The sequence below is a fragment of the Thunnus maccoyii genome, chromosome 16 (genome assembly GCF_910596095.1).
Source record: "Thunnus maccoyii chromosome 16, fThuMac1.1, whole genome shotgun sequence".
NCBI lineage: Eukaryota > Metazoa > Chordata > Actinopteri > Scombriformes > Scombridae > Thunnus > Thunnus maccoyii.
Genome location: NC_056548.1, coordinates 25665423 through 25679894, shown reverse-complemented (window position 1 = coordinate 25679894; position 14472 = coordinate 25665423). Strand labels below are relative to the sequence as shown.

Genomic DNA, 14472 nt, shown 5'->3' with positions numbered 1-14472 from the left:
AAATCAATAGCGTTTGGGAGCCTCTGTGCAGCGCTGCTCTGGTACGTGAGTCTACCTCTGTGTCGTTGCCTGGGAAACTATTGGTAGCGTAACTCCGTTAAAGAATACGACATTGCATAGTATGTTTGCGTAGCAAGTGTAAAAGAGTGAGTGGCAGGAAAGTGGCAGTGAACGCGAGCAGAGCAGAGGAAAAGGTTAGTAGTAAGTTTTCAGTCTGGCAGTAAATGTACAGTACAGACTCCAGTGTAACAGTTAATAAATGCTAAAAAGTCAAGTCTGTTGTTTCCCCAAGTGCTGGAAAAGTGAAGGGGGTTAGCTCCAAAGTTAGCAACTCAACTTGAAGAAGCAAAACAGAGAAATAGAGAACGGAGAAATGTGTGACTGCTGCGTTCACTGTGCACTCTGTCCCGTTACATCTCGACCAAGATTATCTTTGGTTTACTACAGCCCTAGGATTTTCTCAGTGTATTTTATGTTTCAGCGTTACTTGAGTGTACTGCATATCTCACACACTCAGGCATCAAATGATTTTTCTCAGTCTTCAACTCACCCAATACAAAGTGAATCCAAATTTTAGCTTCATGTCCTCAGCCTGCAATGGACAGTAAAGGCTCCTATACATTGAGGTTTCATTTTCATACACAATATAACTACTCTTTTTTTTCCATCTGTCCCCCAGCTATCCCCCAGTTTACCGTCACGCCACAGGACCAGTCAGTCCTGGAAGGTCACACAGTGGACTTCCTCTGTGAGGCAACCGGTTACCCACAGCCAGTCATCGCCTGGACCCGAGGGGGCAGCCCATTACCCCTGGACCGCCGTCACGTGGTCCTGTCTTCTGGTACTCTCCGCATCACTCGGGTCGCAGCCCACGACGAGGGCCAGTATGAGTGCCAGGCGGTCAGCCCTGTGGGGACTGTGCGCACCGCTGTGCAGCTCAGCATCCAGCAGAGAGGTGAGGGTACAGGGTGAAGCTTCAAAGTGAACTTAGATGATTGGACATAATACTCTTGTTCATTGTAAATTGACTTGATGGATAGTTTGCTCCAGGTTTTACTCCCAACTTCTATATATTAGCTTTAAAGATGAATGAAAAGGAGTTGACAGGACCACCATGTCAGACTCTTATCTAATATACGGTGAAGACATGCATGACGTGCTGCATTTGTTAACATGGAAGCCTGTCTGCTCTGTAAGACAGATGACTGAAAGACATGGCTGTCATATACAGGCTGTTAGTGTGGCTGCTGTAAGGCTCTCTTCAAACACTGCATGTCTGTGTAAGAGGAGGAGTGGTGCAGTGCCTACCATTCACAGCTAATTTGTCACTTACACATGCAGATCTGCTATTAAACTGTTACAGTGCATGTATACACTGAAAGACTTATAGCTGTGTGTGTGTGTGTGTGTGTGTGTGTGTGTGTGTGTGTGTGTGTGTGTGTGTGTGTGTGTGTGTGTGTATGTGTGTGTGTGTGTGTGAATGTGTTTGTGTGGGCAAAAGCTTCATCTTTATGCGTGTATACAGTATGTGCAGTGTAAATGTACTGTACTCTATTATACTATACTGAGCTGTAATTCATTCTGCGTGTCCATATGTGTTTGCATGTGTTTTGTTGGGAAGAAGGCATGCATAAGTTGGTGTGCCACACTGCTTCCTTCTTGTGTGCGGATGGTTGTATTTTGTGTGTGTGTGTGTGTGCAGCTGAAATTACAGGCTTGGCGTAGCACAGGAAAGCATGGCAGTCTGTAATCCTGAGATGACACCATGTTTTTCCATGTAGTAATGGCTGTTAACATGGCTCAAAGTACACGTTACATAATGGCCCCACACTGTTAAAGTACTGCACAAGCCCACAACCATGATGGCAGTGTGTGATAGCTGCGTTATGCTTTATACTAAGAGGGCTGTGCAGAGGAATAGACCAGGCATTAGAAGAAAGTGAAAGGGATGAACAGGATGTACATTTTCTTGTGTGGATGTTTAACATGACTCCATTCCACTCAGATTTTAATATTCCTGTAATATTATTTACTGTTTTTATGGCGCCGTGTTCACATCCCTGAATCTTCTGTGGCACAGAGTGGGACTGGCAACACATTGAATGCAGCTTTGATGCTGTGTACTGTACACTGCAGTGAACCCTGTGTTTTAGAAAGTGCAACTCTGATTTAAAGACGGTTAATTAGTGTCAGACTATGAAACTGCATCCTCCTCCGCTTTTTGTTTTAAAACTTGTGAGATTTTCCCATGGCCAGGTGGCTCACTGTTGGCTGCTACATGGGAACCATGGAGGAATTTGAACATGGTGTGTGGGGGGCCAGACATCCACCCTCTCCCACCAAACACCTCAGCTGCAGGAGGGTTGTATCATGAATCTTAGACAATATAACACAGTGACTCACTCTATAACAATGCTCAACATAGACTGTTTGTGTGTGTGTGTGTGCGTGCGTGGATGGAGTGATGGTGCAGTCAGTGATTGTTGACCTACTCAATCGCTGTACACAAATGGAAAACAGCTGTTTTCCCTTAATTGAAAAACCACAGTGTACATGTGTATGTGTGTGTATCACATTTGTGAGTCAAAGTTTATAGTTTGAAAACAAAAAATACAGACACCGTTCACACGACAGGTTGAAAGGGAAAAAACCGAAAAGCAGTTTATGAATCGCAGCACAAATTTTCTCCACTAAAAGTTTCTCTACCACATGCAGCAATGCATTATTTCCTTTTTAAAATACAGTATGCTTTCATCTCCCTTTGAACTGCACACTCACTTTAAGCTGTTTAATGTTTTGCAGCCCTGTAATAAAGGAAAGAAAAATAGCAACTGCAGTGTAACACAAACACTGTGAGTGTGTGTATGTTATGTGAGCATATGCAGGAGTCTTTGAGTTTCAATTTCTGCCGTGATTGATTGTTAAATTCACTTTACATGTACAGTACTGGTGCACAATCATTAACACATGCGTGTGTGTGTGTGTATGTTTTAACTCATTCAGTAACGCCTGTTTTCACAAATGCTCCAAGGGACCTGACGGTGGAGTCTGGCCAGGACGTCCAGATTCCCTGCAGTGCTCACGGCCAGCCACAACCTGTCCTCACCTGGAACAAGGTTAGATGCTTAAACTCTTGTTGGCTGAGTGAGGTCACCTCATCACCACAGAGGTCATGGGTTATACAAGTGGTTGAAAGAGAATAGTAAAGAAGAAAGGGACTGCGGCCAGGAAATGGTGTGTGTTCACATTATTTGTAATTATATGAATTAATGAAAATAATGACAATAAAGTAACTCAGTCATTAATATGTTTAAGCTTAGTCAAGTTTCTGTCAGTGGTCTGACACAACAGGCCCAATCTGTGAGGCTCTTAATCACTGTCTGGTAATATGATCCCCACCTCCAACATGCCAGCCCCCAGGATCATGACCTTTGCCTTTGTCACCCCCCTCCACACCTTTTTCTCTCCCAGGACGGTGTACAGGTGACAGAGAGTGGCAAGTTCCACATCAGCCCTGAGGGTTATCTAGAGGTGAAGGATGTGGGGACTGCTGATGCCGGACGCTACGAGTGTTTCGCCCGCAATCCCATCGGCTATCAAGCTGCTAGCATGGTGCTCACTGTCACAGGTAAGATGCAACTGATGTCAGCATCACATAACCTGATATTTTTGGTTATGCTTATTAATGCTGCAGCATATATGGTCACATGGCTGATAAAACCATAGGTGAACTAAAGTGTTTTGTCATTTGTAAATCTGCTGTCAAATTAAATGAAAATGATCTGTTAATTAACGCATATTAATTAAAACAAATCATTGACCATCTCAACAATAGCTCTTTCCCACTGCACCCATTGCTATTTGGATTGAAGGTTAATTACTCAACAGAAACAGCTACATGCCACTTCATAAAAAGGTTTAAAAATCAAAAGTTATGGCATTAATGGACAAAGGTGGGGTGGGGGCTTTGTTCCTTAATTTACATAAAGCATAAGACACTGTTAATCATAACATCCTACTGCATAAACTACTCAACTTCAATTTTTCCACACAGTTTTTCAACCTTATCAAATCCTACCACTCATTCAGCTCCCAACTAGTCACAATTGATTAACCCCCTATGTCTATCAACTGGTATCCTGCAGGACTGTATACTGGGCCCAATACTGTTCAGCGTGTACATTAATGATCTACCTTCTGTGTGGACAATGTGATATCTTAATGTATGTTGATGATACAGTTATTTTTACTCACAGTAAAACTGCAGAAGATGTTGCAAACAAGCTGACAAATGTTATATTGAAGGTCACATCCTGGCTTAATCAGTGTTGTTCGCAATTGAATGTGTTGAAAACAGTTTGTATGTTTTTCTCCAAGGGCCACAGAGTAGATGGAGAGCAAGATATTCTTATCTCAGAAGAGAGACTACAAGTTGTCTCAGAAAATAAATATTTAGGAGTAAACATAACACACACACAAACAGTACACACAAACCATGGCTTCATAGAAACATAGAAAGGGTCTGTAGTAAAGTCAAGTGAGGCAGATAAGATAAACTGTATTAACACTCAATGGTTCTGTCCCACATCACCTATCATCTAATAAGTTTGTCTTATACACACTCTACAGCCTTAAAACAACTGCAATCATTATACAAACAAGCACTTAAAACTTTAGACAAGAAGCCATTCAGTTAATATCTTTGCCATATTCTAAAGAAGTATCATCCACTTAGCTGGGAAAACCTCATCAAATACAAAAAAGTCTGCCCAGTTTATAAGATTATGCATGGTTTGGCTCCTCCTCCTCTGTCTGGCTTCATCAACTTCAAATCTACTGCAAACAGAGCTACTGGAGGTGCAGCTAGGGGGGACTGCACAATCACACTCAGAAAGACTGCACTTAGCCACACTGTCTCTCCTTTAGAGCATCACATCAGTGGAATTCAGTACCACAGTCAATTCAAGAGTCCCCATCCTATTATTCATTTAAGTGTGATAGTAAGAAATGGCTTATTGAGAACCAACAATGTCAACACTGATGCTGTTTTTATCCACCTTTGACATGACTGTACTCAGACTGTACTTGTATCATCTGCCAATGGATTTTGTCCACTCATGTTGTTTAACTGTATTGTATATGCTTTTTATGACACTAGTATTTTTAGCTATTGTACATATTGTATTATTTTTATTATTCTAGGATGCCTAACAACATTAGGTAAAGGGACTGCAGATGAAATCTAGCCTTTTGGCTAAATCGGGTACATTTATGATTAATGTACATTGTCCCTTTTCAAATGAAAATGAATTAAATTAAATTAATAAGACATCAACTTGCTGCAGAACATATATATAGCAGTGGACTTTTACACTGAATGTACAAAATACAAGAGACACTCCCTCTCTTCCTGCAGCACTGATGAGGTGAAACCATGACAAAGCAATTATTCTCTGATTTCTCATAAGAAGATAAAGTGAAAGTGAAGCATCTCACAGAGTGAGAGCCCCTCTGTTGATCTTCTTTGTCCAACTCAGTCAGTAATTTAGTCAAACTCTGTTGCAATGCTATCATATTCCTGTCAGCTCCTCCCTGTGTGAGTTGGTGTTTCCTGCTGAGATTTCTCAGGTCAGACCACAGCACTCTGCTGGTGAACCGTAAACTCTATCAATGTGCGCAGTTGTTGTTGGACTCTCTTAGCCCTCACGTCACTATCTCACTGTTTTCAATGGCACACTAAGATGAAGGAGCGTGCCAGAAATGTGTTCACGCCAGCTTCAGGAGGGAAGCTGAAGTGCAGCACCTACAAGGTTCAGTCACTTACAGTTCTCATCTGGAAATAGTGAACCCAAGCTACAAATACTGTTGCGTTATTAATTGCATACTAAGTAAACTATTAAGTTGCAGGTCCAAACATTGTACCTGTTTTAACTTGGTTCAACTGGGCTCTAATAGCCTGTCTGTCTGTGTCTGACAACAGTTCCTGCAGTGAGCAGAGAGGGGGACACCTTTGTTAGCACGTCCATAGAGCAGGCCATCCGTAATGTGGACAGTGCTATTGAGTCTACAAGGAGACGTCTGTTTGATGGGTAAGCTGTGAGAAACTCACACAACAAAATAACTCACACATTTAGGTCTTGACACTCAAGTGATTGAATCAGAAAGCTACAGTGTTCATTATGTGTTTGCAATGAAATGAAGCCTCTACATATTATGTCTATTCAGCATATGTAATATATATACTAAATCTTGTTATTTTCCTCTTGTACTGTAGTGCATATTATGATTGTACTATATATTGTACTAACACTAACATTTTACTGCAAATATTCACATTCCCCCATGTTAGTGTTGCATAGAACGGTTTTGTGAAAGACAAAGAATAAAAGACTTGCAGTCAGAGTTCACTTGAAAAAACCATTTGGGGGTTAAATCACGAATGCATGCAGGAAAACATCATTTCATGTCCATGGAGCAAATATGCATGCTGTGCATTGTTTACACAAAAATGATGTCAGTGTTTTCCTAGGTTGACCGCTTTGGGGTGGTGGTGGGCTGCAGGGGGAGGAGAAGCACTAACCCAATGAATTATAATATCAGAGAACATTTGGACGTGATCAAACAAACAGTTAGAGGAGTTCTGTTTTACAAGTCTTCCCATATTTCATTTTACTTCCCAGTAATCCACTCAGAACAATTTTTTTACAGTCATGCTAGCTTTTAGCATCCTCGCCACTGTCACCAGATTCAGGTTGGATACATTTAAAAAAACAGATATTTTGGCCTGAATTTCAGACATTTAGGGTCGATGTCTGTCCATCTTTTGATGTGATTACATCAATAAATTACTCTTTTATTGAGCTTACAGTAACGTAATGAGTGTAGTTGTCGTCAACTTGAGTAACCTTATCTTCACTTCACCTGTCTCTCCTCTGCTCCGCTCAGTGTGTGTGTGGAGGGGTTGAGCCCCACCAGAGAACAGAGGAGAGGAGAGAAGCTAGCATGACCATAAATGACAGCAGAACACAGTAGACACTCTCACACTGAGCTGAAATGAAATAAGTGCATATAAATTAGGTAAATAAAATATTTTGTTTCTTTCAGAAGGGCGGGGGGGTCAATGTTAAGAGTTTTCCACGCAACGACACAGGTTGACTCATGCCCAGGGCACAATGCCTGCCTGAGCAGTGCGTGTGCATCACGGAACCTCTTGCTTTTCATTTCAGCGCTCATGTTAACAGGTTAGACAGCCACACAGCCCGTGCGTGTGAGCTGCGTGTCTCAAGCATGTTGTCTAGAAATTCCGCATCTCGCGCACGCGGTTCTCAGTAAAAATAGACGGTGAAAATGATGGTCATATTGACATTGTACCAGCAACATTACACCTTTCACTATAGTTTCAATTAGGGATGCATGATATTATCGGCAAGTCATCAATATCGGCCGATAAAAGCTCTAAAATGAAATATCGGCATCGGCCATTTCTGCCGATTATGAGAGGCCAATTTGTTGCCATCTCCTCCACCTCCCTCTACAGACTGTGTCACCCTGACTGTCCCGGTCCTTCCTCCACAGGCTCCACTTCACTCAAGCTGCCCGTCAGACCCGCTGCTTCTTTCCACTTTAACTTGAATAACAAACCGGGGCTCAGTGCTCTGGTTGGATCCACATGCAGAGCCGGGGCTAACGTTAGCTGGGAGGCTAGCAGAGGCTAGCTGGCTGTGCTTCCCCCCCAGCCATGCTGTGGCTAACGCTACGCTGGTTACCTTCCTTATTTGTTGCCAGTTTCCCTCCTGACAGTTAGATTGGGGGTTTGTTTGTTGGAGTGTGTTTGGCTTGTTTGGGGAACTTGGTGTCATATGGAGGGCTTTTCTTCACTTGGAGTGGTGACAGCAGGGGTTTAACTTGTCCTGTGTGAGGAGTGTATGTAGCCGACACAGAAGTAGCTCCAACCAGACCCCACCATGCCCGTCAGAAAGAAAGTAGCTTTCACCTCACATATTTTCACAATTGAGCGCACGCTTCTTAACCTTTTTCTGTCTAAACTAAATATAAATTAAATGTATAAAGGAAACATTCTATTATTAATGGCTATTATCAAGGTTAAACTCTATATAGAAAGACAGGGCTGGCAGTAGCAACACCGCAACAGCAACGCCGTCTGTGTGGACACCACATGCATGCGAGCCGCAGCACACAACACACACAACACACACACGCTGCTCAGGTAGAGGAAGGCCATGTGGCCCAGGTGTCATGTTTCAGAACAGCGCTGCACAGAGGCTCCCAAATGCAGTGATTATTGATTTCCGAATGAATGGATATTTGATGTTATATTTGGCATTAAAAAATTGTTTTTTTTTTAGCCCTGAAAGTAGTACTAGAATGTAACTAAGCCTGACAAGAGCACCAATCTGCAACATTATGTCATTAGTCCTTTTATATTGGGACTAATTGAAATATTCTGCCCTGCACACACTCAGTCCAGACCTACAAGCTCATGTGGCCTGAGTTAGAACAAATAATTTGTCTCACATCATCTTGGCACCTGACTTGCATGTTCTAAGTCTGAGTCAGAGCCTTCAGGGAAAGACTTTGGCCATTCAGATGGGTTGTTAATATTGCTGCAAATGTCAGGACCAGGACCAGTACCTTGCCGTTTAAGTGCAGAAGGTTTGTAAATTTAAAGATTTAGATCAGAATGCTCCAATTAGAAATGCTGCCTTAGTGCCTTAGACATTATTCTGACAGCTACAGTCAATATATATTAAGAGCTTTTCATATTTTAACTATGCATCAACGTAATCTTTGTGGAGATGATAAAGGAAATAATTGTCTTGAAGTTTTCATTTATTCAGTGAAGTTTTCATCACACTCTATGTCACTGTAACAGATATAGTTGGTTTCAGTGTAGTTCATAAGTGTTTCCATCCTGTTTAATGATGTGGTAAGCAGTTGGGTTTTTCTTGGCGTGCACACACATACACTCTACCCACACTTGCATGCACTAATACAGTGAACGAATACATATGCACATAGACACACATGAAGTAGAGAACTGCACGCACAACACACAGTGGTAACCTAAATTGAGAGGAGGGGATTTCCAGCTCTCTTTAATTACAATCACAGAATAAGAAGCAGTCTGCTTTTTGGTTGATGGTATCAGGTCTTTGAACATTGTTAGGAGATGAAAAGCCAGAATGACAATGGAGAAAGATAACATATCAGTAGAAATGCTAGTAGCACAAGTACTCTGATCATAAAGCACAGTGACTGTGTTGCTGCTAAGTACAAGACAATTAGATCCTAGCTGTGTCTCAATTCAGGGGCCGCATCTGTCATAGGCTGCATTTGAAAACTGAATACATCACAGCGCCACTACCAATTCTGTCCCATACATGAGAGCAGGCATACATCACTTCCCTCTCGTCAGAGCGACCATGCCCCCCTTTTGGGTGAAAACAAGTGCTGTGAAAGTGCCGGCGCCAAATTGGAAAAACTGGTGGCAACATGCTGCTATGTCGCATTTTGCACATCAAACAATAAAAAAAAACAGTTTATGATTAGCTTTGCTTCTCCAAAGAGCAAACAACAGTAAAAGAAGAGATCTGTGGCTTCAGGCCATCCGCAGAGATTATGAAAATGATAAACTGTGGGATACGTCTGTGGCAAACACTTCATCACAGGTTAGTTAATGAGGTTAAAGTCAACAGTTATAATGTTAAAAGTCAAAGTAGTGACTGTTGATGCATTGAGAGGACAGTACATAGAACAGCCAAGGAAATCCCTATTTAATGTTAGCCTGTAACAGCTATCTCTCTAGCACTGGCTGCAGGAAGCTGGCTTTTCCCAATGGTTTGTTGAAACATAGCTACTACCTGCCTGTTCCCTGAAGTCATTTTATATCATGAGTGATTATCGTCATAATAATCCAAATCTAAATTGTGTCTAAATGCTGCATTAACCTCTGCCCAGATGAAGTTGTGACCTGAAGCGAATTGTCTCATTTCCGGTTGCTGGTGTTTCTGTGTAACTGGAAGTGTTTTTGCTGCTCTCAACCCAGTTAAAACAGTATTCTTATTTTATGCTATTAAATTGGCAAAGACCTTGGAATTTGCATTTACCGGCACTCAAATTAGAAGGGCCGTTGTCATCCAAAAAGGGGCGTGGGCATGACACAAGGGCAAAGTACCCGGACGAGCTGCTCTCATCTCTTTCGAAGGCTCCTTCACATGCCGCCGAGAAATGTGGCCTTCTTTTCCTGAATTTGGAGTATCCAACGGATGCATCCTTTGCAGCCCAATTTATCTAGGAATGCATTTCACGCCAACTGGCAGTAATATGACGGAGATTTTGAGCCAGGCTAACGGTCTTTTCAGACAGGGAGGGATTGACATGCCTTAGTAATTCATTTTCAATGAGAGGCGAGCAGGCAGGTAAGGAGGCGTGGGCAATCTGACAAGTGGAGCAACAAGCAGGTGCAATCCCATGAAACTGTCACAGTCGTGGTTGTCTCATGTACATGCCCACTCGCTGCCAGAGTTGAACTGTCTTGAAATTTTTTCTACATGATGCACTGTGCAGATCAATGGACTAGAGACTGATCCTTGCTGTTTGTGAGTTCCCTGAGTTTTATAACTGTCTTCTAAACAGTTATCAGGACATAAACAGGAGAACTTTGTCATGGCAAGACTGGGTGTATCAGGTAACGTTAGCTATAGTTTTATAGCCTATAAAGAAAATAGAGATGTACCGACAGGGATACAGTAGTGCACAGAAGCTGTTTCCATGGTTACTACATATAGAATACCTGGCGTTTACTCACAGAGCGTTTGTCTGCCTGTCTATTCACATGAGGAGCGTGGTGAGATCCTGCAGATCTAAACGGGTATACAGGCGGAGTGTCACCTACCATCTGAAGAGACCTTAAAGCTGTTTTAATTTTCACCGTAGGGCTTTTAATATGTCACTTTACTAAGTTTTAATATTTATTTCAAGGGAGAAAGTAATATGTGGTCAGTGTATAGATGTGAGGAGGAGCCGCTGGCCAGGTGAGACCAGCCAACCATCTCTGCTGCTAGCAGCCCGACTCCTGAAATGATCGGCTGGTCAACATATGTTGTCATCCAAAGAACATGAACTGATCTGTGCAGCTCTTTGGTGATTTACCGCTGGCTCTAATGTCTCCATAGAATTTTGATATATGATATAATTCCTCTTGGAAGATAAATGTTGGTCTCACAGATGAAATCTAACAATTGTAGCTGCCACATTAGTTTGTCTGAATGTTAAGTGAAGCTTCATGTTTTTACTGGACAGAACAACAGAGCTGCCTCTGGGGCTCTATATGTACAGATATCACCACATTTACATAAATACAGATGTATTAAAATGAACAGATCAGTCTATATTAAATTTTGTTTTATTTTATTAAGCTACATAACCGATTTTTATTATGCTACATTACGGACAATAACATCATTTACTGCATCTCTCTGTCAATGAGGTTATTTTTTTGTGAGAATAAAAGTGATAGTGGAGCTTTGAGTTGAGATTATTTTGTCACAGTACAGTCAGGTAGGCGTGTTAAAGGTGAGCTGCTGCTGTCAGCAACTACGCTGCTGTTCCAGTTACAGAATGATTGTACTTTGTCCTCTCATCCTCCCGAGAACAGGAAGACTCTTCTCTCTACTCAAGAGATTAGTTGAAAAATAAAAAATATTGAAGTAATTTTTGAATACATTGTTTATTTCATTTACATCAGTCTTAACAACAATTTACAACATAAATACAGTACATAAGAAGTGGAATAACAGGGTGTCTGCAGGTCATTAAAAAGTCTTAAAATCCATTTTATAAATATTAGGTCTTAGAAAATGTGTTTATGTATGTTTTGGTTCAGCTGAGCAGAGATTCTCTGGTGCTGCTGCTGGACCTGTGTGGGCTGCCATAATGGTAGAATTAGAAGTTCTGGCTCTATTTCTATTAGCTGTGTCCAAATTGTCAACTGCAGCTGTCAAGGTTGCTAGGCGACAGGAGCGGCGCTTAGTGACGCAAAGCTAAGGGTGGAAACAGCCGGTGACGCAAATAGGAAATCCTCTGTAGACCAGACCGTCTCATGTAAAGGAATAGTTTGGATTTTTTAAGCAAAGTTGTATCAGGCAGTTTTCCATAGTCAGTGTATTACCTGCAGTAGATTTGGCTCGGCACTCTTCCAGTCTGGAGAAGCAAACAGGAGTATCGGCATGGAAGCTAAGCACTGTACTGCTGTGGACGGGGCCAGCAGCAAAACGTATTTTAGCCACCTACATAAAGGCCCACCTAAAAAAAAAAATCAATATCAGTTTAAGTGTACACTGTATTTATTAAGTTTTCACGGCTTTACCTTGCCGACAGACAGCACTATACCTTGGCACTACATTTTCTCAACTGTAGAACTTCAGTCTTCCTGTGTGTGCTGCGTACTGTATTATGCTGAAGCCACAGTTTCTGATCCAAACAGCTGATATGCAGTGTAATACAGCGAAAGTTTTACACCCACCTACAGTATGTTAATGTTGTCAGCTGTAGGAGTAAGAAAAATCTGATTAACCACAGAAAGTATATATGAACATTATCTCAGTCTCGTTCTGTAAAGTCCCTGTGTGTGCTAATTCACTACAGAAGGATATTACAATATTCTACATTAAGGTTTTCATTATAGAAAATATATTTATATCACTATATATTTTATATGTTAATAATATGTTTCATGTATGTTACATGTGTGGTGTAGAATGTGTACATTTGGGGTGTATTGTTGCCTGTACCAGAAATCAAATAAAAAAACTATGTAACTTAACTGATCTTTGCCAAAATTTCTGTTTTAAGCACATTAAGATGTCAAATGAAGTGCTCTTGTTTCAGTAACCACTTGGCTTGCATGTGCATTATGTAATCACCTAAATGCGCTTCCAAAATGAGAGAATTTTAGTTTTTTGTTTTTCATCTTGGGAAGGATACCTGTGGATCTGGCACGTGGCTTAATGGTTTGACACACCCTAAAGTCCAACTCTGGCAGAGCTTTAAAGGCTGGACTTGAAATGAGAGCTTGTTTAAAAAAGTAGCTTGAGGTGATAGTAAAACAGTCCAGTGGTCTTCAAGAGAGAGTGAAAGCAGGAACAACACACAAACTCAGTGGTAGACTTATGATGGAAGAGGTCCAACTTATGAGTGGAATGATGTGTGTGCATGTTTGGAGCTTCTCGGGATTCTTGTTTGAACTCTCTGACCTGCTCTAGCTGCAGCAATGAAAATTTCTGGAAAATGTCAGCAAAGGCTCTGCCTGCTTTTCCTGCCCATGAGCAAAAACAAAGTAACGCAAAAGAATGTAGCTTGAACATGCAATTAAAAATTGTTCTTTTCTTACTTTCTTTTCATTTGTCTTTCTTTCATCCCCTCATTACTCCCACACATTTTTCAATTTTTTCTCACTCACTTCTTCTCTACACAAACCATTATCTCTCCCTCTCTCCCACCTCCCTCATACCCCATCTCTCTATCCCTCATCCCTCCAGTCAGCCTCGTACCCCAGGAGAGTTGCTTGCTCTTTTCCGGTATCCACGTGACCCCTACACAGTGGAGCAGGCGCGTGCTGGGGAGATCTTTGAGCAGACTCTTCTGCTCATCCAGAACCACGTCAACCAGGGTCTCACGGTCGACACCAACGGCACCGGTGAGGCTGATAACCACATATATTGTGCTGATACTAAAGGGTCCAACCAAGTGTCTGCAAACGTACAAGGGGCACACTATCTGATGTATATAAGACATCAGAACTGCTGTGTAGTAGAGGCTGGACACGCTGGCATATAAGGGACTGATGAAATTAAGGGGATTGTTAAAGATTCACAATGTAGTAAAAGTGCATCTTCTTTTCCACAAAAGTGAGTGAGAGATAATCATTCCCTTTAAATAACACACTATAGATTAACCCCTTTATTGCCTATAAGAAATTCAGGTTGACATTCAAGTTGGTCAACCTGTAGTTTGTTTCAGTTGCATAGTTCTTTAGATTTTGAGTTCTTGTAATAATGAAAATGTCTTACACACTTAATGAGTGACACCAGTGAGTTTGCTTTACACAAACCAAACATTGAAAACTAAAAACAGAAAGTTGTTGTATAGGACTAAACTTTTAAAATTCACAAATAGTTTTGACCTGCTTCTTGCACTGCATCACTAGCTAGATGCTAATATTGACATTGCATCAGCTCTTAGAGGAACGGGCAGTACTGTGAAGAGGCTGAGGAGAGAGGAGAGCCAAGTCCTGCTGCTTTCTGTCAGGGTGTGAACAGCCTCCCAGCACCCATGGCAGTCTGTATTTTGGTTTACTAGTGTTCCAGGGTGGGGCCTTTGGCACACCATTACTGTCGATTATGCTATATTCATAGCATGGGGAAGAAATACTGGAGAAACTTAATGCTTGCA

The 14472-nt window shown here is 41.6% G+C and overlaps 1 protein-coding gene across 5 annotated transcripts in view; it reads left to right on the top strand.

The window, feature by feature from the left end:
• LOC121880577 (peroxidasin) overlaps nt 1–14472 on the top strand; it is a 56272-nt gene that overhangs the window by 28019 nt on the left and 13781 nt on the right. For all 5 annotated transcript variants that reach the window (XM_042387869.1, XM_042387866.1, XM_042387865.1 and 2 more), the window contains 5 exons: nt 680–955; nt 3004–3116; nt 3472–3628; nt 5981–6089; nt 13560–13717. In XM_042387869.1, the coding sequence (XP_042243803.1) occupies nt 680–955; nt 3004–3116; nt 3472–3628; nt 5981–6089; nt 13560–13717 (813 nt within the window). The remainder of the gene's footprint in view (nt 1–679; nt 956–3003; nt 3117–3471; nt 3629–5980; nt 6090–13559; nt 13718–14472) is intronic.